The following is a 26,280-nucleotide window of genomic DNA, read 5'->3' as shown; positions in this document are numbered from 1 at the left end:
AGTCTTTTTCGAAGAATCCAACTCTTTCTTTTTTCGAACAAAAAAATCTATAGGTTTGTCTACATACTGCGGATGTTTTGTTTCCAAATGTCTTCGCAGCAATGATGGCTTCATCACGCTATTTGCGAGAACTTCTGAACATATTACACACTGTGGCTCTGGGTACTGAGATTCTTCTTTGCACGTAAATCCAATTTTCAGATAATCTTCGTCATATTTCCTTTTTTTTGTCGATGATGTTGTGTTTTCTTGTTCTCTCGATGTCGCAGGATTTTCGTTTAAAACTGAACTTTCAGCAGAAGTAGACGCAGTTGGAGTAAATGTACTTTGTGCAGGTTGCGAACTGGATGTATTACTTGGACATTTTCTGCGTAATGACCCAGTTTTTAACCACTCATTCATTTTGAAAACTAGCTAACCGCGTGAATGTATTGAAAGTACTTTGTTTTTATTTTACTGTCAACGAAAAAAGCGCATATGCTCACACATTAAAGTAAAACAAATGAATCAAAAACGGAGTACAGTGTAAGTACTCGTAAACGGCGGGGGAGGGCGGCGGGGCGCGCGAGTCGCGCGAGAGCGAGCGAGCTACGAATTCAGTCAGTCGCGCGCGCGCCGCTATGCATGTCGGTCATGCGCGCCTTCCAGTTATAGAGCCGCCATTACGTAAATGTTGTCGCGTACCCCTTGCCCTCGAATGGCGTACCCCTAGGGGTACGCGTACCCCTGTTTGAGAAACCCTGCTATAGTTTTATGGGTGACTATAGAACTATTATAAGGGCTTATTTTAATGAACTCTGATTTATTATGCCATTGATTAGGCAGGAGTATTGTTTCTTTTTATATGTGAATTCAAAATACTTAAGTAGCTATAAAAATACGTTCTTAGTAGATTTATTGCGCATTGTTGCTTTATTTTCTACATAAAAAGTATTTTATTTTCAACTTTTTATCACATCAATAGGTAATTAATCCCACGTTTCAGATTTCAGTAGTACTCATAGGCTATGGTCTTATCTTCCCCTTTAGAATGGAAAAACCCTGTTACCATTTCCTATTATTACGATATACTAGTCAATTTTATGTCGTCAACTGCATACTATAGTTTGTTGTTGAGAATTTAATGGTACGTTTACACGCTTGCCAAGCCTTGGCAAGCCCCGACAATCACAAGCGTGTAAAGAGGGCGTTTGGCTTGGCTTGCGTGAGCTTGTGGGCGCTTGCTTCCGATCCAGTCGAGTGTCGGTTTTTTGACGCAGATCAAAGGGCGTTTGCGGCAAGCGCTTGCGACGCGTTTACACGTTGGTCCACGTTCAGTGGGCATTGTGATCTCGCGGCGAGTACACTCTTGTACGGACAAAAAAATGAGTAGCTGGTCAAATGACGAGTGTCTTTCCTTCCTCGAGCATACCAGATGGAATCCTGCATCTGGAATCCGAAAGATGCAAATCACAAAGATAAGAAGAAACAAGCCGACAAGCAAACAAGCATGGCGGACACCGAACTTGTAACGGCTATTGCATTTGGTTTATCGTACTTTTATTTAAAATGCAAGCAAAGTGAAACAAAAAAAAGAAAAACTCGACGACAACGAAGATGGTGGATGAAAAAGATTCATCGAAATCGTACCAGGTAACTACTATTTTGGTGTAACCATTATCTGTTGTAGTTACGTTATTCCACAATATTTACTGTACCTATATTTTATTTGTTACAGACAATTTATAGAAGAGAAATTTAATGAACTTTTATATGAACCTTCTGGCGAGTTTGATAACTTCTGCCGAATGAGCTATACCGATTTTGAATTTTTACTGCAGAAAATTTCACCAATGATATCCAAGCAAGATACAGACTTCAGAGATGCTATACCGGCCAAATTTCGTCTTGCCATTACGCTACGATTTTTAGCATCTGGTGATTCTTACAAAAGCCTTCACTACATGTTTAAAGTATCTGTCTCTATGATATCAATAACCATTCGTGAAGTTTGCCGATCTCTTAATGAAATTCTAAAGGATCTAGTTAAGGTAAGAATAAAAGAAAAAATTGTTATACATTTGTTTAGGTTTTAATTGATTCATAGGAAACTTTTTTACAGCTTAATTATTTAACTTTATATTTAACCTTAAATAAGAATTATTTTGACGACTCAAAATCTTCGAAAGCATTCAATAAAGCTAAGTTTATAATGTTGGTGTCTCGCGGGGGTGGGTTGAGGATTTGGTCCGATATTATACGAATAGATGACAGGGGTGCTGTTGATGTAGAATATGTAGATGGAGCTGGAGGTATTGGAGTTGGTATATGTTCTGTTGTGTTTGGCACTGAATGAGAGGTTTCTGTGTATGGAGAGGGAAAAAAACTTTGAGTGTTATGTATAGGTTCAGAATAAACGCTATTAACTGATGTTGGCCGACTCTGAATGACTTGAGGAGATGGTGTATGGCGTGAATATGAACCAGCAATTGAGGAAGGTCGAGAATAATATTGAGGGTATGGTGTATGACGCTCATTTGATTTTTGACTGATTCTGTTTATAAACAACCCATCTATTTGGTACATCATAATTTTTCGTTCATCATTTGGCAGTTCACGTAGCTTTATAGCCAATAATTTAGCATATAGATCGCAATCATCTTCTTTGTAAGGAGGTCTATTTTCATTCTGTTTTTGACTTAAAACATTCGTTAATTGACCAAAAGCCACGGCCATTTGCTTTTCAGCCGTTTCAGAATCAGAAGCAAGGCGGCGACGTTTATTAACTGCCTGTATGGATGGTGATCTAGATGGTGGTCTGGATGGTGTGGTAGCCGTACTGGTGCGGTCTCTTATCAGAGGATCATCCTCTGTCTGATCTGTAATTTCTTCTATTTGTTGTGATTGCTGCAAAGAATAATATACAGGGTGTTAGGTAAATGGGTATATGAGCCGACACTAGCCCATGTTAACATATACATATAAATGGTATGGTGAAGTCAGAAAATAGATTTCATCATTTTAATTATTTTAATTTTCATACAAATCTGAATTTTTAAATTTTATTTTGTATGAACATTTAAAAAATTAAAATGATGATATGAAATTTCTGATTTCACCATACCATTTATATGCATATGTTAACATGGGCTAGTGTCGGCTCATATACCCATTTACCTAACACCCTGTATTGTTACTCACACTTCATTTAGTTTCTTTTTTTACAGATGCCCACCACAGCAGAAGGATGGCTTAATATTGAAGAAGGATTCAGGACCAAATTTCCACATTGCATAGGGTCATTGGATGGCAAGCATGTAGTCATTGAAAGCCCAACTCATAGTGGAACAGAATATTTCAATTATAAAAAAACTTTTAGCATTGTCCTTTTGGCGTTAGTGGATAGCAAATACAAATTTGTATTTGCAGACATCGGGAGTCAAGGAAGAATAAGTGACGGTGGCGTGTTTAATAATTGTTTACTATGGAAAAGAATATGTAGGAACGAGATAGATTTTCCACCGCCATGTCCACTTCCAGGATCGAATATTAATATTCCATACGTGTTTTTAGCTGACGGTGCTTTTGCATTGAGTCAACACGTAATGAAGCCCTACCCTGGAAACCATGAAGTAGGCTCACCAAAAAGGCTATTTAACCAAAACTTATCTAAATCCCGAGTTGTAGTTGAAAATACGTTTGGAATTTTAACCTCGGTTTTTAGAATATTCAGACGTCCTATCGATTTAGAACCACAAACTGTGACAGAATTTACGATGACTTGTGTATTACTACATAACTTTTTGAGAACAAGTAAAAGTTCTTCAAATCGATATATTCCTCAGGGTTCGTTAGACGTATATGACAGTAGTGGAAATATGGTTACACCTGGTTCATGGCGCAGAGATAACGACGGATATAATGCATTGCAAACATTACCACAAATACCACGAAGATCTCCGCTGAATGCCAAAGAAGTCAGAGAAGAATTTACTTCATATTTTAATAGGATTGGATAAGTTGATAAAAATGTATAAATAAATTTATAATAAGTAACGGATTTTTTTTATTTAGAATAAATGACTTTTGACTTACAGTTTCGGTGTTTAACCCTTCATTACAAGTATATACTTGCAGTAAGAATGACTCCATGATTTCGTAGGCATACCAAGTGGGATTGTATATTTCATCGGCACCTAAAATAAAAGATATATAATGTAATGTAAATAATGGAATTATAGGAATATAATTTTTATTATTTAAAATGCGTGGAAACACTTTTAAACATATATCTTTTTTGATCACTTACATTAATAGCTCATTTAAATTTAAAAAAAAATTCAAAACGTATCTTCATAAATTAATACGGAAGTGACCAAAAAGAAAATATGATTAAAATATGGGAAATGTTACGGGAATAGGTAATCTAGTGACTAACAGAGAGTTTTTTTAGTATCACAATTATTTTCTCAAACCTTTGAAAACGTCGAAAATTAGAGCGAGACAGTTGCGGAATAATAGAGAAACTAACTTTAATTAAAGTTACACCTTGCTAAGCAGACTATCAAAATAATTATAAAGGTACATCATAGGAACATACCTGCGCCAGAACGCATAGATTCCTGTTTCTTTTTTAAGTGCTTGCGAAAAGTAGTCATCAATATCTCTTTTTTATTTTTTACTTCCTTCACTGGCCTTCCGGTAAGTTGAGCGAGACGAATCCATGCATCTGCTTGTTTCTTCTTATCTTTGTGATTTGCATCTTTCGGATTCCAGATGCAGGATTCCATCTGGTAATGCTCGAGGAAGGAAAGACACTCGTCATTTGACCAGCTACTCATTTTTTATTTTGTCCGTACAAGCGTGTACTCGCCGCGAGATCACAATGCCCACTGAACGTGGACCAACGTGTAAATGCGTCCCAAGCGCTTGCCGCAAACGCCCTTTGATCTGCGTCAAAAAACCGACACTCGACTGGATCGGAAGCAAGCGCCCACAAGCTCACGCAAGCCAAGCCAAACGCCTTCTTTACACGCTTGTGATTGTCGGGGCTTGCCAAGGCTTGGCAAGCGTGTAAACGTACCATAAAACTAGCCTATTGCCAGGCCTGGCTCACTCCGCGCGGTACATCCGATAATTACCTACAGCGAAGCGCCGGCGGGTATTATATCAGTCGAGTGTCACGCGCGCGCCCGTCAGGACGCTGGCGTGCGTTGTAGTATGATTATAATTCTATGATCGAAGTATTATTTAAAAATGGACATAAAGAGAAAGAAATATTGTGCGGCGTTCGGGTGTTAAAATTCGAAAAGAAATCTACCGGATTTATCTTTTTTTTTCGCTTCCCAAAGATGCTGAAAGGTATGTTGGCCATGTAGGTAATCAATAATTCTTAGGATAGTATAGGAACCTAACCTACCATGACTACTGCTCAGAATTCGTTCGTTCGTTTCAGCCAAATGACGTCCACTGCTGGACAAAGGCCTCTCCCAAGGTTTTCCATAATGAATGCATACTTACCTACATACGTACCTCATTACAAATAAGTACCTAGATTAATTATTTTTTCACTAGACAGCAACCCTAACAGCGTAAGAAGAGTTCAGAGGCACGCGATAGAAAGAGACAAAACTTGTAGGTGAATAAAATTGTAGGTACGTAGTGCTGTGCGAGCTGAATGCCACTGTATCGCGTCGTAGCAAGACTCGCATTTATTTAAATCGTCTTGCGGAGTAATCCTTCTGTACCTGTACTATTACTTATTCTGTGCTATTGCTAGAAATTTGAAAACAATATTTTTTAAGATAAATGCCCAAAATATTAATTATTATGTTGCTGACAACGTGCGACTAATATCTCTAAACTGACTTATGATCTTTGGTTTTAATTTGATTGTTATGTCCCGTCGACAGATAGCATAGACATACATTCATACCTCTGCCTCTCTCTCCCTTTGTCATTTCCCGAATGAAGATATAAAACTATTATGACCCCTCAAATTCTTTTATGCAATTGATTGCAGTTGGAGGGGCGCCGCCTGACACAACACCCTGCTGATAGCCGGTAAGTACCCTCAATATCACATCAGAATATACATTTTTATAGCAAAATAGCTCTTATTACAAACTACATAAGATGCTGCAGTGTATAGCTTGACGTGCTGTCGTCTGTACCTAAATTCCAATTAAGGTTTTAGCCTTCATGTGGTTTTGTTCGCTACGACAATCAGCCTCATGAATTTTGATTGGATAATGTGAGATTTACCTTATATGTATTTGTCTTTGAGACGTTTGTACGTTGTATTTTCAAGTAAAGTGATACAATAATTCTCATAAAATAGACTTTTAAAATAATGTCTAGAATAGATCTTAACATTGAGAACTCTTTTTACTTTTTAAGGAGGAACGTGACAAAAAAAATTCAAATTGAACTGTTTATATTTCGTTACTATTAGCCAAAGTAGATACCTAGGTAAGAGGTTACCTTACATGAGTTTTTAAAACAACATTCACCCCCTTACTAATAAAACTTACACGCTCGTTGATCAGTGTTTTAAAGTGACGTTTAGTATGGAAATGTCATTTTAAAACAGTGATCAACAACTGTGTAACTTTTTATTAGTAAGGGGGTATAGCAATAATTTATCTTTCTCTTAAGTTACGTATAATAATATACTTTTTCTGGAAAGCTGTTTGAAAAACTTAGAAGTTACTACATTATTAAGTTGAGAAGCGACTCTAATCGCTAAGAAATTTTAATAAAAGTTACTACGATATTGTTAATCATAATTTAAGTCATTGACAGACCAAAATATGAATTTTGATACATAGGTAATAATATAATTAATCTCTCACAGGCAATAAATATTCGTACATTTAGTATTGATCTACATTCGTGCACATTTTCAATTAAAAGCTCTTCGACAAAATGACAGTGAATATTAAGACCCTCATAATAAAGCTCACACCCAGTAAGTAGCTTAATTAAGCTCTGTCTTTCACGGGGATTTCCCTTTATGCTTATGCTAATGAAGTCTGGTGGATATCGATCCAATTGATTTATTGGAGGTAATTCATAAATATATTATGTTTAAAGACTAGCAAGTCAAAATGTACCTGCAATTGGAGCTAGTGGAGTACTCCAGTCATCTAAATAGGTTTTCATTCTTGTACAGTAGGTCCTTATTGTGTACTTACCTTTTTAGGGCAACTTTTCAAAGTTTAAAAAGTTCAAAGTTACGTTACCCACCCAAGTTACCCAGCATAACTGGATGTTTCTTGACTTGTTGTCTATAAATACGTTCGCGATACATTTCATTTTTGAAAAAAAAATTTAAAAAAAAAACATTTCGAATCATGGCGTTATTCGTCTGTTAAGTAAACCCTATGTTACTGTTACTGGCGTAGATTAACTACATAACTACCTACATCCAAATGTTCGTAGTGTAATTGAATATCACTCATAACATTAAGATATTTGTTATCTCTCGAAAACAATAATAATCTCCCAAAAAATAGAAATAAGCAGAAAATATCTCACCAAACGGGAAATATATTACCGCCAAATACTTTCCGAACAAAACTAACAAGAGTGTCTTCATCAAAAGGAATTCCCCCGAAGTTGGATCTATTTGTTGCAATGGGGGATAAGTTATTTATTATCCAAGATTAGACGTATTAGCTCCAATGGAACGGGAACTTCTGGAATGTTTGTCGGTAAAGTTAAGGTTCTGTGACGTCATCGATCAGATTATGTACTTTAGTCCTTTATACAGTCAGCGCCAAATCGTTCGTGACACTCAAAGGAGCCAAAAAATTCGCAACACATCTTTGTCACAATGGGAATAAGATTTTGTTGTCAACATTATGGCCACTTTGGGTGTCACGAACTATTTGACGCTGCCTGTACCTACGATCGGCAGACAGCTGATAGGGATATGTTGTTATGATAATTGTAAATTCTGAGCAAAAAAAAAGATCAAATAGTTTTATTAAATGTAAAAGTAGTAGTTAACCAAACAAACCAAATCCTCCATTTACCGCTGGTGAATTAGAGAGGGTCGTGCTCTTGCGGTGGAGAGTAACGCCCGTATTCACAAACATTACTATGAGGTCTCACAGTGCGCTTGAACGCACAGGGTGACATACGAACCAATCACAGAGCTCTATTCAACACTGTGCGTTCCATTCGCTGGTTTACTTAAGCAAGCATCGTTTCTGAATACGGGCGTTACTGAAAATTTTAGGAGCATTTTCTCTAAAAAAAACACAATTAATTACTTTTTAATGTGCTGTAGAATGTAATAATTTAGCCTTTTTTTACTTTGACTACTATAATAAATCGTTAGTCAAATGAGTTCGCAACAAAGTAACATCATTATGTATGTACTATAATCTTATAAATTGGGTATATTTTTAAGGAGTTCGTAATTTTATTCATTTTTTAACCATTTTACCCAAAGGAAATTACAGGCATTATACACCAGTTATATTGCAAAAAACCTCTCTTTTAAATCACGGTTTTGATCCAGCGACATGTGGCATGCGTGTATTATTAAACACTTATGTCAAGAATACATCTGGACCTTAATACAAGGTGGTAGAGTTGGTTTTATGCTAGCAAATTATAGAATTTTGCAAAATAGTGCAGTAACAGATGGTGGATTCGACCCCAAATATTTGAAGGGCACTCGAGAACTGATTATGTGAGTGAGGCGGTGCCCTAAAGCGGATTTCTTTTTAATAGTTTTCTTTCGAGGGATTGGTCAGTATGCCGATAAGTGCTGTTTAGGGATGTGAGAAACTTGGCTGTATGTTCCAAGGTCCATAGAGGATTTAAAGAATTGTTCCAATGACCTTGATGAATTTTGGTAGTTAGGTATAGCTAAAATGAGGTAAAAAAATATGCTAGACTAATGCCCGTTTTCAGCATCAATCCCTAATTTTTGAGTGACCCCTATTAAAACAAAATTCCTGTTATGTGTTACCATAGGGGTCACTTAAAAATTAGGGATTTATGGTGAAAACGGGCATAAGTATATTACTATAAAGTCTGTGAGTGATTAAAGTATTCTCGTTATAATGCAGTTTTTTTTTTTAATTTAAAGATATTTGTGTGCAGTTTATACGGTTCTGTAAGTTCCTAGTTTTACCGCCTGATAAAACTCCAACAATAAATGTCCGAGATAATGTCTCAACGACAATAAGACTGGATTGCAGCATCTTACTTTAACTTTAACAAACGTCAAAAGTCTGTCAAAATCCGAACAAAAACACCGGTTTTCGTTATAGTAACAGTTAAAGTCAGGTGGTGCAAGTCAGCCTAAGCATTGCATACAAAAATAATGTCCTTAACTTATAAGTATTACAGGTCCTTTTTCTTTGACCACCTCATGCTTACGTCGAAACCCCAATATTCCTACACTTGGCAACCCTACCAGAATCACTTTCTACATAAAGGACCATATCTTTTGTCGCGCTCATAAGCCGAAATGAATTCTGCTATTATTCGAAGCCTTTGCAGATTACTATATGAGTTTTCTATTCAGTCTGTCTGATTGACGCTAATTTAGTTTGTGTGGACGGTATTATGTTTTGATTGGATGCCAATGTTGTATTTTATGGGGTATGAATATTTCTATGAAGTATTTGTTTGCTATTTTGTGTGGTAACTAGAAAGGATTTAATTTATTTTATGTTATTCCTGGATTGTGCTTATTTCTATAATCTTATACTTGGATGTGTTACTCTGCGTCATTTAGTCTTAAACTAAGCAAAGCTTGGGTACCAGACAACATATACAAACCTCTCTCTTAGTCCATCTACGGAAAGAGTAGAAAAGGGCCACTCTTACTTTTGCTAAAATGTAGGTATTAAAATAAATAAAATGTCGATTCAGATCCTTGCTGTGATTTAAGCTTACACAATTTCAATTTGAAATCTCAAATGTCCACATTTATCACTTACAATTTAATATCAAAGCAAAACAATAAATCATCGATAAAAAAGAACTCTGCTGCAGGCCCGTATTAATATTGCAAGCAGCGCAATAATTTTGTATAAATCATTAACGCTATGGGAAACTAACCCGAACCATAAATCGAGTCATAAATTACGCGCGATCCAGTTTTGACACGCTGTGTCGCGCGCGCAGCAAATTGTCCCACATTTGCGTATAGTCGGGATTATGATTTGAATAGGATTTAAAATATGTGTATTTTAGTGAAAATTGCTTGAACAGAATCAAAGGAAGTAAAGTTTCCCTAATATTTTGTTTCCTTAAGAAATATAAATTCAAATAAGTATACGAAATTTTCATACGAGTATTTACATAAGGGTTTCATAAGCTTACACTTGCCTGGTAAAAAAGAAGTTTTATTAAAGACTAGCTTTCCGCCCGCGGCTTCGCCCGCGTGGCATTTTGTCTGTCACAGAAAAACTTCATCGCGCGCGTCCCTTTTTCAAAAACCGGGATAAAAACTATCCTACGTCCTTTTCCGGGACTCAAACTAACTCTATGCCATGCAATGCTATTTCAATAAAATCGGTTCAGTGGTTTAGGCGTGAAAGCGAGACAGACAGACAGACAGTTACTTTCGTATTTATAATATTAGTACCTGTTACTTCGATAGTGAGTGTAGTGGAAGTTAATTAAATGAAAGAGTGGACTGTATACAATTAATTGTCTATTCGGTATAAATTAAATGATATTGAGACCGTTTAGTGCAAAGTCGTTGAAGAGAGCGTCCGGATCGTCTTCTTCGATGTTCGCTCGCGAACCGAACATTGCTCGTTCGTTCGCCGAACGCTCGCCGCTCCCTCCGGTCACGCCGCCCGCGGGCAATGTCCGTGAGTAGACATGCTCCCCGGGTTGAAGTGGAAACTTCAAGAAATTGGTAGAGGGCATATATTGTTGAAGCCACGGCGGATAGTCCCCTTCTTTGTCTTCAGTTCGGCGACCCTCACCACGCCATCGGAGCCCGGGTAGGTCTGCACGACGCGACCCAGCAGCCAACAGAGAGGTGGCAGCGCCTTATCCTTCACCAGAACCAGGCTCCCCACAGTGATGTTCCCTTTGGATGTGGACCATTTTGTTTTCTGCTGTGGATGTGGAACGGATGTGAGTGACCTTCCAATTAAGAAATGTGAAGGAGTTAGGGCAGAGAAATCAAGAGGTTCAGGTGAAAGAGGAGTGAGAGGTCGGGAATTTAGAATGGCCTCTATTTGAGTTAGGCACGTAACCATTTCTTCGAACGTGAAGTGAGTTAACGTTAGAAGTCGCTTTAAATGATGCTTGGTTGAGCGAACTGCGGCCTCAGCAACGCCATTAAAATGAGGGGAATAAGCAGGTACAAAATTAAAATCGATTCCTTCCAGTGCAATGTCATATTCAATATTTGAAGTTTGCAAAAAGTGACGCAATTGATTGCAAGAACCGACAAAGGTAGTGCCGTTATCAGACAATATACTACGAGGCTTGCCACGGCGCGCGATAAAACGATTTAAAGCGGCCATGTATGCTTCCTTGGTGAGGTCCGAGACAAGCTCCAGGTGAACGGCTTTAACAGCTAGGCAGACAAAAATGCAAATATACGTTTTTATAAGTCTACATCCTCTACCCTTTCGATCAGCAATAAGTATCGGACCGGCATAGTCGACACTGGAATTTAAAAATGGATATTCAAGGTTACTACGTGAATTAGTAAGCTGTCCCATAATGGGTTGTATATTCTGTGCTTTATGTCTAAAACACACTGTACATTTTTGCACTGTGGCTCTTGACAGGTTTCTACCTCCTAACGGCCAATATTTCTGACGTATGTTTGCTAATAGTAATTGAGGGCCAGAGTGTAGTAATTTTTTGTGAGTTGTTTGAAACAAAATTTTTGTCAAGTGATGCTTGCTACATAAAAGCATCGGATGCTTTGTGTTGTAATCATAAGGCGAATTATCCAATCTACCGCCGACGCGAATGATGTCGTCGGAATCTAAAAAAGGAGATAAGGATATTAATCGATTTTTAGAAGGCAACGTATTCCCGGATTTCAGAATCAGATATTCATTCTGAAACATTTCATATTGAGCTGTACGTATAATGCATTTCAAAGATGATTCAATTTCCTGATTTGTCAGACAACCTTGTAATTTATTATTTTTATTGTTTAAGTTGTACATATATCGTTTAAGGTAGGCTAAGATTCTTTGTAAATAATTAAAATTAGAATATTTGTGTATTAATTTTTGTATTATAGTGTGATTAATCAAGTCAGGAATTTGATTATTTGATTCGTTTACAAGATTACAAATCAACTCTGGCAGATCCTGTTTCTCGATACACTTGGACAACTTCGGCCAATAGCATTCATCTTGTGATAAGAATGCAGGTCCCGACCACCATAATTTGGAATCGCTGATATTATCAGCCTTCACCCCTCGAGAAACAAGGTCCGCGGGATTGTCCTTTGTTGGCACATAGTTCCATTTTGACCCTAAAGTGGTGTCTTGTATTTCATTGACACGATGTCTTACAAAAGGTTTTAGATCAGTAGGCGAACTGGATAGCCAACCCAGCACAATCGTCGAATCGCACCAAAATATGCAGCGGCTAATCATTGAAGTAAGGGATTCCCTTACCTTAGTACACAGTCTTGCGCCTAAAAGTGCTCCACATAGTTCGAGTCTTGGCATTGTTGTGGGTTTTATGGGGGCTATACGATTCTTAGAAGTCAATAAACGTATCGTGACTGCATTCGAGCTATCTATAGATCGTATGTATAAACAAGCGCCATATGCCATTTCACTACTGTCTGTAAACACGTGTATCTCGTGACTTATGAAATTATCACATGAAAACCATCGCGGAATGCGCAGAGAATTCAAACATTTCAATGTATCCACAAATGAACACCATTGATATGCTATATCCTGAGGTATGGTATCGTCCCAATCACACTTATTTAACCATAGTTTCTGTATGACTATTTTTGCTTCGACAACACAGGGTCCAATTAAACCCAGCGGATCAAAAATCTGACTTATTACCGATAGAATATGCCTTTTTGTTACGTCCGTAGGAGTTTCAATGTTTATGGAAAATGATAGAACATCTTGCCTACAAATCCATAACAAACCTAAAGTTTTCGATGAATAATCATCTGACAAATCTAAGTCAAGGTTGCAATTGTCTTCAATATCTACGACCTCCTTCAAAATATCAGGACTATTAGATTGCCATTTTCTTAAGTTTAGCTTTGCCGAAGCCAATATTGCTTTTATTTCCTGACAAAGTTCAACTGTCCCACGAATAGTGTCCGACCCAGTCAATAAATCATCGACGTAAAAATCATGCTGTATACTACGTTTGACTTGTTCATTATTCGTGACGTCAGCGAGGCTCACAAGACACTTGGTCGCGAGATAAGGTGCCGACGCCGTCCCGTAGGTGACCGTATTTAACGTGTAAGTTTTAAGCGGCTCGGAGGGATTCCTTCTAAATAAGATACGTTGTAGGGAGCGTTGCTTAGGATCTAGTAAAATTGCTCGATACATCTTCTCAACATCTCCAGAAATTATATATTTGTGTTGCCTGAACCTAATTAAAATTGAAAATAAATCATTCTGTACAGTTGGACCGACGTATTGGATGTCGTTGAGTGATACGCCTGACGTAGACTTAGCAGACGCATCAAAAACTACTCGCAGCTTCGTTGTTTTGCTAGATTCTCGTAATACGCCATGGTGGGGCAAGAAATAACTAATTTTATCCCGATCACCGTTTGATAAGTTTGTGTCGTACTCATCCATGAAATCCATGTACATACGTTTAAATGTAGCATCGCGCTCGAAACGTTTCTCTAAAGTTAAAAACCTACGTTTAGCCATAGCGTATGAGTCACCGAGAACGCCGGGATCCGCACTGAGCGGCATGGTAACAATAAACTGACCGTCCGGACTACGTTTGGTATTTAACGTGAAACTTTCTTCGCACGCGCGTTCATCCAAAGAAAGACAATGTTTAGGAGAAATTGAATCTAGCTCCCAAAATTTTGATAATTCAATGCTGTCTGTTTTTGAAAAATTACAAAAATGTGAATAATTAACGTTTAAATTATTATTAGTAGGTACGGAACCAGAAATTAACCATCCTAATTTCGTTTCGCATAATTTTGGCAAGTTTTTTCCTAAATTTATGTGATTGCTCTGAATTACATCCCAAAATATTTCAGCTCCTAGCAGAATATCTATATCTGTTGGAATGTTAAATGATGGGTCCGCTAAAATTAGTCCTGTAGGAATTGGTATGCAATTTATATTTATGTAGGATGCTGGCAATTTTTTAGTTATTTCAGGCAAAATGTGGCAATTAATTTTAACTGAGTACTCATTATGCATTGATTCGATGGTGAGGTTACAAGACTGTGTACTAGTACTAGTTATATTGTTAATACCTGTAACCTTGGAACTGTTGCCAACTCGGGACAATCCGAGCTTGGTACACACGGCGTCAGTAACAAAGTGAGCTGTACTACCGTTGTCGAGCAGGACTCTGGCGCTGTACCTTTGACCTTTGTCGCTCACCACTCTCACCACAGCTGTGGAAAGCAAGATATGACTTTGAGAATTAGGTAGTATATCTGCAGAAAACGAAACATTGTTACTAGTAGTAGGCATTGGATGACGTTCTACTTTATTGTTGGATTGGTCTAAGTGAAGTAAAGTGTTGTGCTTATCTTTGCAATATTTGCAGCATGAAAACCTACAGCGCTTTTCTACGTGGCCTTCCCGTAAACAGTTCATGCATACCCCGAGATATTTTGCCTTTTGTAATCTATTTTCTACAGTAAGACTTCTAAAAGAATCACATGAGTAAAGAAAATGATTATGTGAACATAATGGACAAATAATTTTATTTTTATTTTGCATATTACTATTATTACTTATATTGTGTTGATTAGATGTTATAATAAGGCTTTTTGATTTGTTTGTTTCTGAGATTTGTGTTGTATTTGATTTTTTATTGTATTCTATTGTTTCAAGTAAGTCGGCTTTATTGTTAACAAATGTGCAAAACTGAACTAGTGTTGGTGAATGAGGCAGAGTGTTGCGATACTCCTCCCAATTTCTAAACGTGACAGAATCTAGTTTTAGAGCCATTAAATAAATAATGAGCGTGTCCCAATATTGAGTGGGTTCACGCAGCGCCTTTAACGCCCGTATATTTTTATTTATAACGTCAATTAGTTGGCGCAAAGCAATACTAGACTCATTGCTTATGGGCTGAGCGTTAAATAATGCCTGAATATGGTTTTTTATCAAAAGGCGACTATTGTTGTATCGATCGCATAATAGTTCCAATGCCATTATATAATTATCGCTATTAAAATCAATATTTTTAATAATTTCGGCGGCTGCTCCCCCTAGGGACGCACGCAAGTAATGGAACTTGCTTATGTTATCGATACTATTGTTGTTATGGATCAGGGAGAGAAAGGTGTCTCTAAATTCCAGCCAACACTGATAACTTCCATCAAAATGAGGTAGGTCTATTTTAGGTAAACGTATAAAATTGCTTTTCGCCCCACCTGATACCTCGGAGCCTGATACGGAACCTGCAGAAAGCTTGTTCTGAAGTTGCTGACTGGCCTCCAGAAGCTTTCGCGCCTGTGCAACAAGCGGATAAAAGGTGTCTTCGAATTTGAAGCGCTCGGCATAGGCCTCCTCTGGATTGTCTGATAGCAGCTCAATGTCGGTCTGTAAATCATTAAATTCATCGTGTAAGCTTTCAAATTTATTAAATCGACCTTCAAGTTCGAGAGCCTGTAGGTCCGAGAGTTGTTTGCAGCTTTTTATAACTGTCATGTAATTGCTGAAACTAGTAAGCTTAGCCTTTACGGAGCCGCGCTGTTTAATTAATTTTTCAGCCATTGTGGGTAGGAAAAATAATTAAGGGCCTATGAAAAAATCTAATTGGTGCGGACGTAAATAAAGATCGTGCGTAAATTATTGTTATTCGTATGAATAGGCGCTCAGCTGATGCAGTCTAACGGTAGCGATGTATCTATAAGTATAGTAATATCTACGAAACTGGCCCGTGCGCTTATAATTATTGACAAAAACTAGTGGCGGCAGTACGGGCACCGCTAGCGGAAAGGAATGACGTGCGAATTAATTAGCTTGCGCCAACTCAAATAAAAAGCAAGAAAAGTGTTGTGAATTGGACTTATGCAAGAATTAAGTAACTGAATTTAGGAAAAGATGTAAATGAGGGATAAATTGGAAAGAACTCACAAAACACCCGTATCCTTATCCAGAAATTCCACAGGTGACTCTGATCTTCAACTCCTCGGATAGCGATGGTGACACGGCGCAATAGATCGGCGGACGTGTCGCGGGGTCAAAGTTCGATACCGCAGTCGTTTCTTCAGCGGGATTCAGTTTTCCGGTAGATGGACCAATATGTTACTTCGATAGTGAGTGTAGTGGAAGTTAATTAAATGAAAGAGTGGACTGTATACAATTAATTGTCTATTCGGTATAAATTAAATGATATTGAGACCGTTTAGTGCAAAGTCGTTGAAGAGAGCGTCCGGATCGTCTTCTTCGATGTTCGCTCGCGAACCGAACATTGCTCGTTCGTTCGCCGAACGCTCGCCGCTCCCTCCGGTCACGCCGCCCGCGGGCAATGTCCGTGAGTAGACAGTACCTATAGATCTTCTTCTTAGTAGGGCACTCTTGTCAGAGTGGTCGTGGTTGCGCTGACGAGGTACATGGTAGGGTGATCTCATCTCCGAGGGTAGCTCTCCTGGCGATGTGCTTCCATTTCTGACGGTTAGAGGCGTCGCGAGTACTTACACTGGCTTTTAAAAAGATAAGCTTATTCATTATTTTCATCAAAATTACATGTAGCTACGTAAATATTTGCATCTACATAATAGGTGCAAACGTAGGTATTTGGATTATCGTGCAGGAAGTAATTGTCGTTTTCTAATCCCATTGTTTTTAAAAACTTTTATAAGCATGATAAAAAACTCATGATGGACAGTAAAAAAAATCGAATTACTATAATCTTGATCAAAGTCAAAGTCAAAGTCAAAATTTCTTTATTTGTTTAGACTAATAAATAGTTCTTACAAATCGTCATAAAATATGCTCTTAAGGAGCCTCTACATGTCTCATAATCTTTTTACCCTACCAGCGCTTCGAGACCAACATTTGGCAAGTGCTGAGAAGAAGCGCCGCAACAAACTCAGTCACCACTGTCTGCCGGTTAATATAAATAAATAGAAATAGTAGTAGTAGGTACATTCGATTCAGGAGCAGTTCACTGAATTTACCATGCATTCTTGTATGATCAATATAACTGACAGTTTTCTGTGTATCCAACTGTACCATTTTATTCCTTATAAAACGCCAATCGCGAAACCGCAATGTAAACATTAATTTTATAATGCGTTGCGTTGCAACTGCGGGTCTGCGGATGCGGTGAGATGTAGGCCAATTTTTTATGTACCTAAACTATTTATTTATAAATTCTTATAGGTACAAATCGTTTCATCCACGAAAACGCGCCCCACCAATTTTTGGTCGAGGGAAGCGCGAGGTGCGGGGAGTTTGATCCGAGCTATCCGACCGTCATTATTGTAGTGTGCGTGTGAACTCATAGATAATTTTAGCGTGTACCACTAATACTCAAACATTAGCGGAAGAATAGTGGGGCGCGTCTTCGTATATAAAACGATATACTCCTTATCCTTACTATTTGATTTGTCTGAACTTGAAAGAAGTAAGTTGGTATTATTTTATACCCTCTTCGTTTTCAGCGCATCGGAGCCAATATGAAAGAAAATTTTAAGCTTAAAATAACTGAAAATTTCTGTTGCTACACAGTTAATTCTCATCAGTGCCAAACGAATTCAATTAAAAGAACAAATAACCATTCTGTTTAAAATGCCAGTGTCATCTCAGACGCAAAGAAAAAAGAAAAAACAAGTGACATGCGCCGGAGTCGCTTCGTGATTTGGACATGTTGACGGTCGTGCCTAAACATTTCTTGTCATCGGCTTTGACTGCAATGTTAAATGAACCTTATTGATAGTGTTTGTAAGGATTAAATTATTTTGAAGGAAATAAATTAAAATCTTCTGATTCTTTTTCTGCATTCGTAAGACGAGGGGTTAAAGTTGATTTTTGCAAATGAGAAATAATCTGCTGTGTGTTGATTTATTTTTAATTTTTGTCCTGTTTGATGTGACAGGACTTGTTTATTTATTGAGAACGCTTTTTAAACAAATGTGTTATTGAGATAAAATCGTTTTCAAATTGGATTACATGATCTTAAACCAAGTTACGCTAGAGCATATTGAAATCATAAATTGAAAGTTTTTTTATTCATGTTACCTATCTGAAATAGCTCTTTATTAATATTAATTATGACACAAGTATAAAAAAATCTCTTTATACTTATAATAACAGAAATATTGTAGTGCACAGTACAGGATTATTTAAATATTTTCGAATTTATGTTAGCTAAATGGGCTTCACAGAAATAAATATAAGGAACAATTCGACAACAATAGGGTATTTGAAACGTTTTCCAGAGCATTTTTCATGGGAAATATTGTTATAGTTTTTGCATAAACGGCCGTTTCACAGAAAATATTTCAATTGAGACTATTAAACTGTAATCGCTTTTGTGGAGGGTTAAGAAAAATAATAGAAGCAGCTCTCTATGTAAACTGCACTCACTCTATCATGTGATTTTAATTTCGTCTGCTGCATCAGGTACTAGAACCCAGATAGTATCCACAATAATGTTCGATGTTGAAAAATATACTTAAAATATTTTTTAATTTACTTAAAAATAGTTTAATCTGTAAGCCCTATCAGTGAGCGCTACAAAATTACTTTAGCAAGTGCTGAGAATATTATATTGATTGCAATTATAAAGTACCTTATTTTTCTGTGTAGACATCGTAGGACAACCTACCAATGTTCCTCACTATGTGTTACGAGGTTTTTTTATGCAGAATAAGGCAGGTATATTTGACCGCATTCGCACCTGATAATAAGTGAGATGCAGTCTAGGATAGTGCATACCTTTCCTGTAAGATATAAAATTAAGTAAGATTTAAAAGTGCTATAAAAGCCTCGTGAAGTTTGTTCACTGGAAAGTTGCAAACGCGTTTTATGCTTTCCGCGTTCACCACAGACAGTGCTGTAAAAATCCATGAATACCAATGTGTAATTTGGAGAGATATATTCTATTTGTCACTCGTAATGTTTTATTGAAAGGCCTGAAATATGGATTACCTACTTATGCGAAACAGAACTTGTCGTAAAGACTTAATGTCTCCAACAAACAAAATGGTGGTTTATATGGATATAAAATTATGTGATAAAACAGGGGTTCCGTATATTAATAGTTCGTTTATTAAACATTAGCTTCTGCCTACAACTTTACGTAGGTACTGGTGTAGATTTTGGTCTGACAGATGAGCATAACAAAATTATAACAAAACGGGTCTCAAAATTATATCGATGATAATTAAAATATAAAAATGTAGGCCACGATAAATCGAAGACGAGGCCAAAGGCAAGTGCGTTGGCACAATCCTGAAAACTTACGGGCGTAAATACTGCTGAAAAACGCATGAAGCATTCTTATTAGCTATAATAAATACTTAATAATAAAAAAAATATTTTGGATAACTTTACACAGCGCCCCAAAGTAAGCCACTAATATACTTGTGTTATGGGTGCTAGCTTGACTGATATACTACATGATTGTTTGTATACTTTAGCTATTCTTCCGGTTAGGGTTTTGCTTTTTTATTGGGTATTATAAGATGACAGACAATAAATCAAACATCTTTGTCGTCTTATGTTAGTTGTTGCACATGGTAGTTCGAGTAGGTACCAAAAAATTTTGTGTATGAATATAATATCGGCTCATATAGATATTTTGTATGTGTTCGTTCTAGCATAATCTAATAAAGGCATAATTGTATGTATTGCGTTTTACAAATAATGCAATTAAATGTATTATCTGTTGTTTCTTAGGTTACCCACACACGATCTTTGCAATAGTACTATGACTATTTATGAACTAGCTGTTATTATTATTATTAATAATGAGTGGGTTATACTCTCACTTCCCGTACGCAATGCCCGCCCGTATTTTCGGAGGTGTTCCCTCTAATCTTACCAAATCCCTATTAATTCGTTTAAGTGACGTTCGCTTAATCCACCCTGACGTTCTTAATGCGAACTTAATTAAGTTTATTAATGAACTTTGCCCTCCGGCCTCTGAAATTTTAACTGTGGGAACATTTCTTGCGGTGGCCTCATTTTGAACTGCAATTTGTGTATTTCGTTAGATATTTTTGTATTGCGTTGATAGACAAGAGTGTAGCTAGAATCTAGGTCACATTTATTTATGTTTACTTAGTGTATGGCTTCCTTAGTTAACAAATTACATTTCTGTATTTAATTGTCTGTCATAATAGCTATCATTGATATTTACTTCTAACTAGGAACTTTTAGTCAAAAATAAAATGTCTTTTTTATTATTTTTTGTATTAACCACACTAGCTAACCACTAGCTAAAGATGGGAACCATTCTAAAAGTTGAAGTTTCTTTATGCTTTCCACTAGCATATTTTTGATATTGATTTTAATTGATTGATTATAAAACCTGATATAAATCTTAGCGACAGCACACACTTGGCGACACGCTAATAATGATATTGACAAAAATAGGCGTCAAATCGCCGAACTGTCGCTGTCGCGTGTCGTCCAGTGTGGGCTTACACTTGTTGTGAAACGCATAATACAATTTAAAAACCTGCTCTTTTAACTTGCACCAAGCCACAATTTTGAGTTGTAGCAGCATGCTATCAGCGTGATAGCGGCCTAGCTCGCGATTCCAGCACTACGTTATTCCGACGATATATTATATCGGGCAGCGACAGTCCAGATACAGTAGCGGGTGACTCACGCTGATAATTTAGCTGCTTTTGTTTCTGAATAACAGCCGCCGGGTAGAGAATATTGTTTGTTGTTTAACTTGGGGTCTAGTTCTGTATCATAAATTATATTATAATACTGCTGATTGCTATTGCAAGGTCCTTTCTTCGTAAATAATATAAATCAATATAATTTTGTAAAAATAAAATGCTTTATATCTAGGAAAACATATTTTACAGTGGGACCATTATAAATCTCGCGTATTTACTATCATCATCGTCATCATCAACAGCCCTTTACTGTCCACTGCTGGACTATGAGATTCCTCCACTATAGTGGAGGGTTTTGCCATCTCAGAGAGCGCTGCTGTGTGTGTTTTTACTTTACAATTCATAATTTTTTTTCTAAATTGATTGAATTTAGGAAACATTTTGTAATAAAAGCTTTTTATTCTCCTTTCAGTTTAGGTATTTTTGAAATCAAAGCTTATTTTCTTTCATTTCCAAAAAACTTACAAATAACTTTGCAAAAAGGAATGCTATGACTTTGTTGGTGTCATACATATTGCAGCAACAGTGTCTTTTAGACGTCAAAATATAAAACCTGCTAACATCATGACATTCATGAATATTATAAACCATACTTGACACTGTCTCAATGTACTACAGTTCCCCTTTGAAGTGCAAATTTCGCGAACGCTGGAACAATGAGCGTCGCAGTCAGTGCCGATGCCTTTTCCGCTACGTCACACGTCTATTACGTCATTGTCTACTACGTGTTACAAACATCACTTTGTAGCGCGTAGCAGTAGCACACTGTTTCAATTTCAAGCGTAACGTTGCTTGCAAAATGCATTACACGTGACTATTGTACTACATTTTTCTACTACGTCACATGTCTACTACGTGTAACATATTATACCACGTCGTAGCACGTAGCTACAATAGCTTACTGTTTCAACTGTAACGTTGCCTGCAAAATGCATTACACGTGACTATAAATATGTGTACTATTTTTTTCTACTACGTTACATGTCTACTACGTGTTACAAAACACATCACTTCGTAGCACGTAGCGGTAGCATACTGTTTCATTTTCAACTCTGTAACGGTGCTTGCAAAACAAGTTACGCATGACTGTGCGTGTGCTTTTCGTCTACTACGTCACTAGTCTACTAACTACGTGTTACAAAATCATACAACGTTGTCGTAACACGTAGCTTCAGAAGCATAATTATTATCTGTGTCAACTATAACACGTTACACTGTGTCATAATGTTATGTCTGCTACCGTTACATTACGGATCACCAAATTCTTGCTTTATTTGAACGGAAAATGGTATATTAACCTAGTCGGGAATTTAAAACTGCTAAATGCTTCACCCAACCACACGAAAAATATCTACAGAAACATATTATTATTTCAATTTAAGTGGGTCAGAAAAAGTATCGTCTTCTTCAACTTTAGATTAGTCTTTGTTTTTTTTTATTTCATGATAAAAATAAGTATGTTTGTATTTGTTCAATAACACAAATATTGCTTTGAAAATTGGAAAACAAAGAAACAATCACTTATTTCCCTATTTGTTTCAATATAAAAGAGAAAACTCATTTATAGCTTATAAAGGAAAATGAAAGAAAGTCACGCTTTTAATTTTATTGGATTCCTATTGCAAAACCCAATTAATGTTTCATATTTCCGGAATAATTTATAAGAAATATGGAATAAAGTTATTTCGGTATTTACAAAGAGAGGTATTTCTGAATGAAATAATAACATTTATTTACTCGAAATAGCACAAAAGAAAACAAGTTGATAGATGAAATTTCTGCTCAATAATATTAAATAGTCATACATTTTAGGCACCTACTCATCCTACTAGTCCTACTAATATTATAAATGCGAAAGTTTGTATGGATGTCTGGATATCAACATGTTTGTTACTCTTTCACGCAAAAACTACCTTTTTATGATACTTTACAGTATTATTGTTTATAACCCAGAATAACATATAGGCTATAATTTATGACGATCTGTGACAAACTAAATTCCACGTGGGTGAAGCCGCGGGCAAAAGCTAGTACAAAATAATCCTTTTCACTTTGTCCAGTCCTCATATTAGTATTTCAAAACTTTCTGCCAAAGCACAGACACGGCTGCCAAATACAATGATTTCTATACTTATTCTAAAAGCTGAGTAACTTTTCTGTCTACACCTAAATTTTAAACTTATAAAAATGTTAGTAGTGAAAAATTACATTCCATTAGATTCTATGAATCGTAATATTTACCTTCTTTGAGAATGGTTTATCTAGGTAAAGACCTATTAACACATTTTCAGACCTAAAGGATTTAAACTATATTCATCCAAAAGACAAGTCAGTCTATGACCTATTAGTGTTATCAACCATCACTGCGTCACAGGCAACTGGCTCTGTCATCGTCGATCACTACATTTTGCTACAACGCCTCTACGTTAGGGTTGTGTCTCACTTGAAATTTGCTTTGCTTTGAACTTTGCTTTGAAAAACTTACTACAGTTTTGCCTACTCAACGGAGAGTAGTGCTAATTTTCTAAGATAGAGTTACATTAAAAAGTCTACCTGCGTTTTACACTTTTTCCATGTAACTATTTAAAGTATGTCGATTTTTGTCGATATATTTTTTGTAGTCAGTCATACTTTAGTAATAAGACGAAAATAAACCACTAGATGTTCACGAGACTGTAAAACACGTAGAACAATAAACATTGAAATGCACATAGGTACTTTTTAGCATTTTAAAAAGTCATCGCATATTCTAATTGAAATTAAATAGTTAAAAATATAAATTTATATAAATAAAAATATAAAAATCTAAATCTAATTTTTATAAAATCGCCATACATTGAAATTCATCATCTTAAAGGTAGCAACCGGGCAACATGCAAAGCATTGGTTGAGGTCTATATTCAGCAGTGGATGTCCTATGGCTGAGATAATGATGACGAAATTGAAATTATCACACTTAGGCTGGGTTGCACCATCTTACTTTAACTTTGACAAACGTCAAAAATCTGTCAAACTCCATACAAAAAACACCGGTTGTCGTTATAGTTACCGTCAAAGTAGGATGGTGCCACCCTTAATAAATAAATATCCAGATTTAATTGCACTGAAGTCGTCAAATTCAGTACTAGTGTGGATATTCCCTTACACTTAACGACCACTATCGACTCGTCACGGGTGGCTTGCGCGTCATTGCCGCGTCACTAGACTTTGCCTTTACGCGGCCGGGTCAGGGTTGTCATTTACTATTTGTGAGGTAAATTCATGTTATAGCTAGGGATTGTAATTCGCTGTCTGCTGCTGTCTTTCTCGAATACTATTCTGGGTGTCTTCAAGGCGAGAGTGAATAGGCGCTTATAGGGCAGGTATGTACCATCCTAGACTGCATCTCACTTAACATCAGTTTTCATTGCGGTCAAATACCTTCTTTGCTCTGCAAATATTAAAAGTTTCTGGATCTCATCTTGATGATCTTAATAACCGTCGACAGATATTACATAAGATAAAGCTATGTTTAGCCTGATAAGCCGTCGTTTGTCATACTTAGTCAAGCATAAGCTATAAGTTGCCGTTAATCATTATTGATTTTCATTAACCTCTTTAAGCCTTATAATATCGACTATTGAACACAGATTTGATATTCCCTCAGAACCTTGATTAATGAGTTCGTCTGTCCATCACACAGACCGCTATTCCACGCTGCGCTCAACCAACACTATTTGAAACTACATCTAAGTTTGATTAAGTTACACGTATAGTTTCACAACATAAGCGGCTTATCAGTTTCAATCTGAAGTGTCAACCCTAACTAAATTGAATTGTTTAGGTTTGCCTAGTTGGGAATTTGAAACTGCTAAATGTTTCGCCAACTACGGGGAACATAACCAACCACAATAAACATTAATGGTCTAAAAGCACAACAAAGATAGAGTATAAACATCATCATCATCATTTCAGTCACAAAACTCCACTGCTGAACATAGGCCTCCTCCAATGATTTCCAGATTGGACAGTTGGTAGCGGCCTGCATCCAGCACCTTCCTTTAACCTTTATAAGATCACATTCTGGCCAAATTGTGGATGGACGTCGCACACTGTGCTTGTTCCAAAACCTTGCTGTTCCAGTATAAAAGTTATATAAATTAGTACCAAACTCCTTACCCACCATACCACCATACCTACTACCATTTAATTTTATGAACAAGAACTTGCTAACATATTTTAACTGTTTATATTATGAATGTCATAATGGCATAATTTCATTGTAATAAATAAAAGTATTAGCTAATCGGTTTACCCCACTTAAGTATTTCGATGATCACAGTATTTGGCAAAAATATTGCTCTATTTTTTCCACATGGCGATCCCATTAGGGTAATGTTATTGTAAATGGACGAAGCTTGTCCAATAAACGGGCTATTGGTGTTACCATGGATATTATATTATACGTATAAGTTTACGCCTATAGAGACTACAAGTTTTGTCAGTGAATTTATCATCGAAATATAATATAACTCAAAAGTGACTGACTGACATAATGATTTATCAACGCACAGCCCAAACTACTGGACGGATCGGGCTGAAATTTGGCATGCAGGTAGATGTTATGACGTAAGCATCCGCTAAGAAAGGATTTTATGAAACTCCACCCTTAAAAGGATTTTATGGGATCCACGCGTACGAAGTCGCGGGGGTGGCCGCTAGTAATTCAAAAGAATAGCCAATTAGTTCATAGATGATCGAGCTTAGCAGAGCTTAGCTCCAGTTTCCTTAACGTTGTTTCTAATCTGATCTAAATTGAGTTTAGTCAATAGATATAAAGATAACTTGAATCCAAAGTTATTTGGCTTTAATTATCAAAAAAATACTGGCCTTTATTGGCGTTTATTAGAGAAGCCTATTTTGGAGATAGCACATTATTTTAGTATCTGTCTGTAACTTTTGTTATTTCGTATTATTATCATCATCATCATCAACAGCCCTTTACAGTCCACTGCTAGACTATGCGCCTATATGACTATAGTGGAGGGTTTTACCATAATCTCGACACTTGGTAGGCGGGTTGGAGATCGCAGTTTAAAAGATTGATGTTTTTCAGAGAGCGCTGCTGCCTGTTCTCCAATTTCGTATTATGCGTCCTGCAAAATTATGTTTCATCGAATGTTTCTGTTTTGTGAACATAAAAAACCTGGCAGAACACATTCATAGCACGGAATACCTACATCACTAGCAAATATCATTCATCACTGCGTCAGTCTAACGTCAGTAAACTATTGGTATGATTTTGGCAT

The 26,280-nt window shown here is 36.7% G+C and overlaps 2 protein-coding genes across 2 annotated transcripts; one reads left to right on the top strand and one right to left on the bottom strand.

Annotated features, from left to right (window-relative positions):
• Nucleotides 1–1,490: 1,490 nt before the first annotated feature.
• LOC135071271 (uncharacterized) lies at nucleotides 1,491–4,035 on the top strand. Its single transcript, XM_063965062.1, has 3 exons — nucleotides 1,491–1,632; nucleotides 1,718–2,030; nucleotides 3,207–4,035. Exons 1-3 carry the CDS (start codon nucleotides 1,604–1,606, stop codon nucleotides 3,996–3,998), a joined length of 1,134 nt encoding a protein of 377 aa, XP_063821132.1. The 5' UTR covers nucleotides 1,491–1,603; the 3' UTR covers nucleotides 3,999–4,035.
• On the bottom strand, nucleotides 2,050–5,065 carry LOC135071272 (uncharacterized). The gene is made up of 3 exons (XM_063965063.1): nucleotides 4,580–5,065; nucleotides 4,075–4,175; nucleotides 2,050–2,886 (listed from the first exon to the last, which is right to left on the bottom strand). Exons 1-3 carry the CDS (start codon nucleotides 4,818–4,820, stop codon nucleotides 2,140–2,142), a joined length of 1,089 nt encoding a protein of 362 aa, XP_063821133.1. The 5' UTR covers nucleotides 4,821–5,065; the 3' UTR covers nucleotides 2,050–2,139.
• Between the last annotated feature and the right edge of the window lie 21,215 nt (nucleotides 5,066–26,280).

Source organism: Ostrinia nubilalis, chromosome 4 (genome assembly GCF_963855985.1).
Source record: "Ostrinia nubilalis chromosome 4, ilOstNubi1.1, whole genome shotgun sequence".
In the NCBI taxonomy this organism is placed as follows: domain Eukaryota; kingdom Metazoa; phylum Arthropoda; class Insecta; order Lepidoptera; family Crambidae; genus Ostrinia; species Ostrinia nubilalis.
This window is presented reverse-complemented; position numbering and strand designations above follow the sequence as displayed.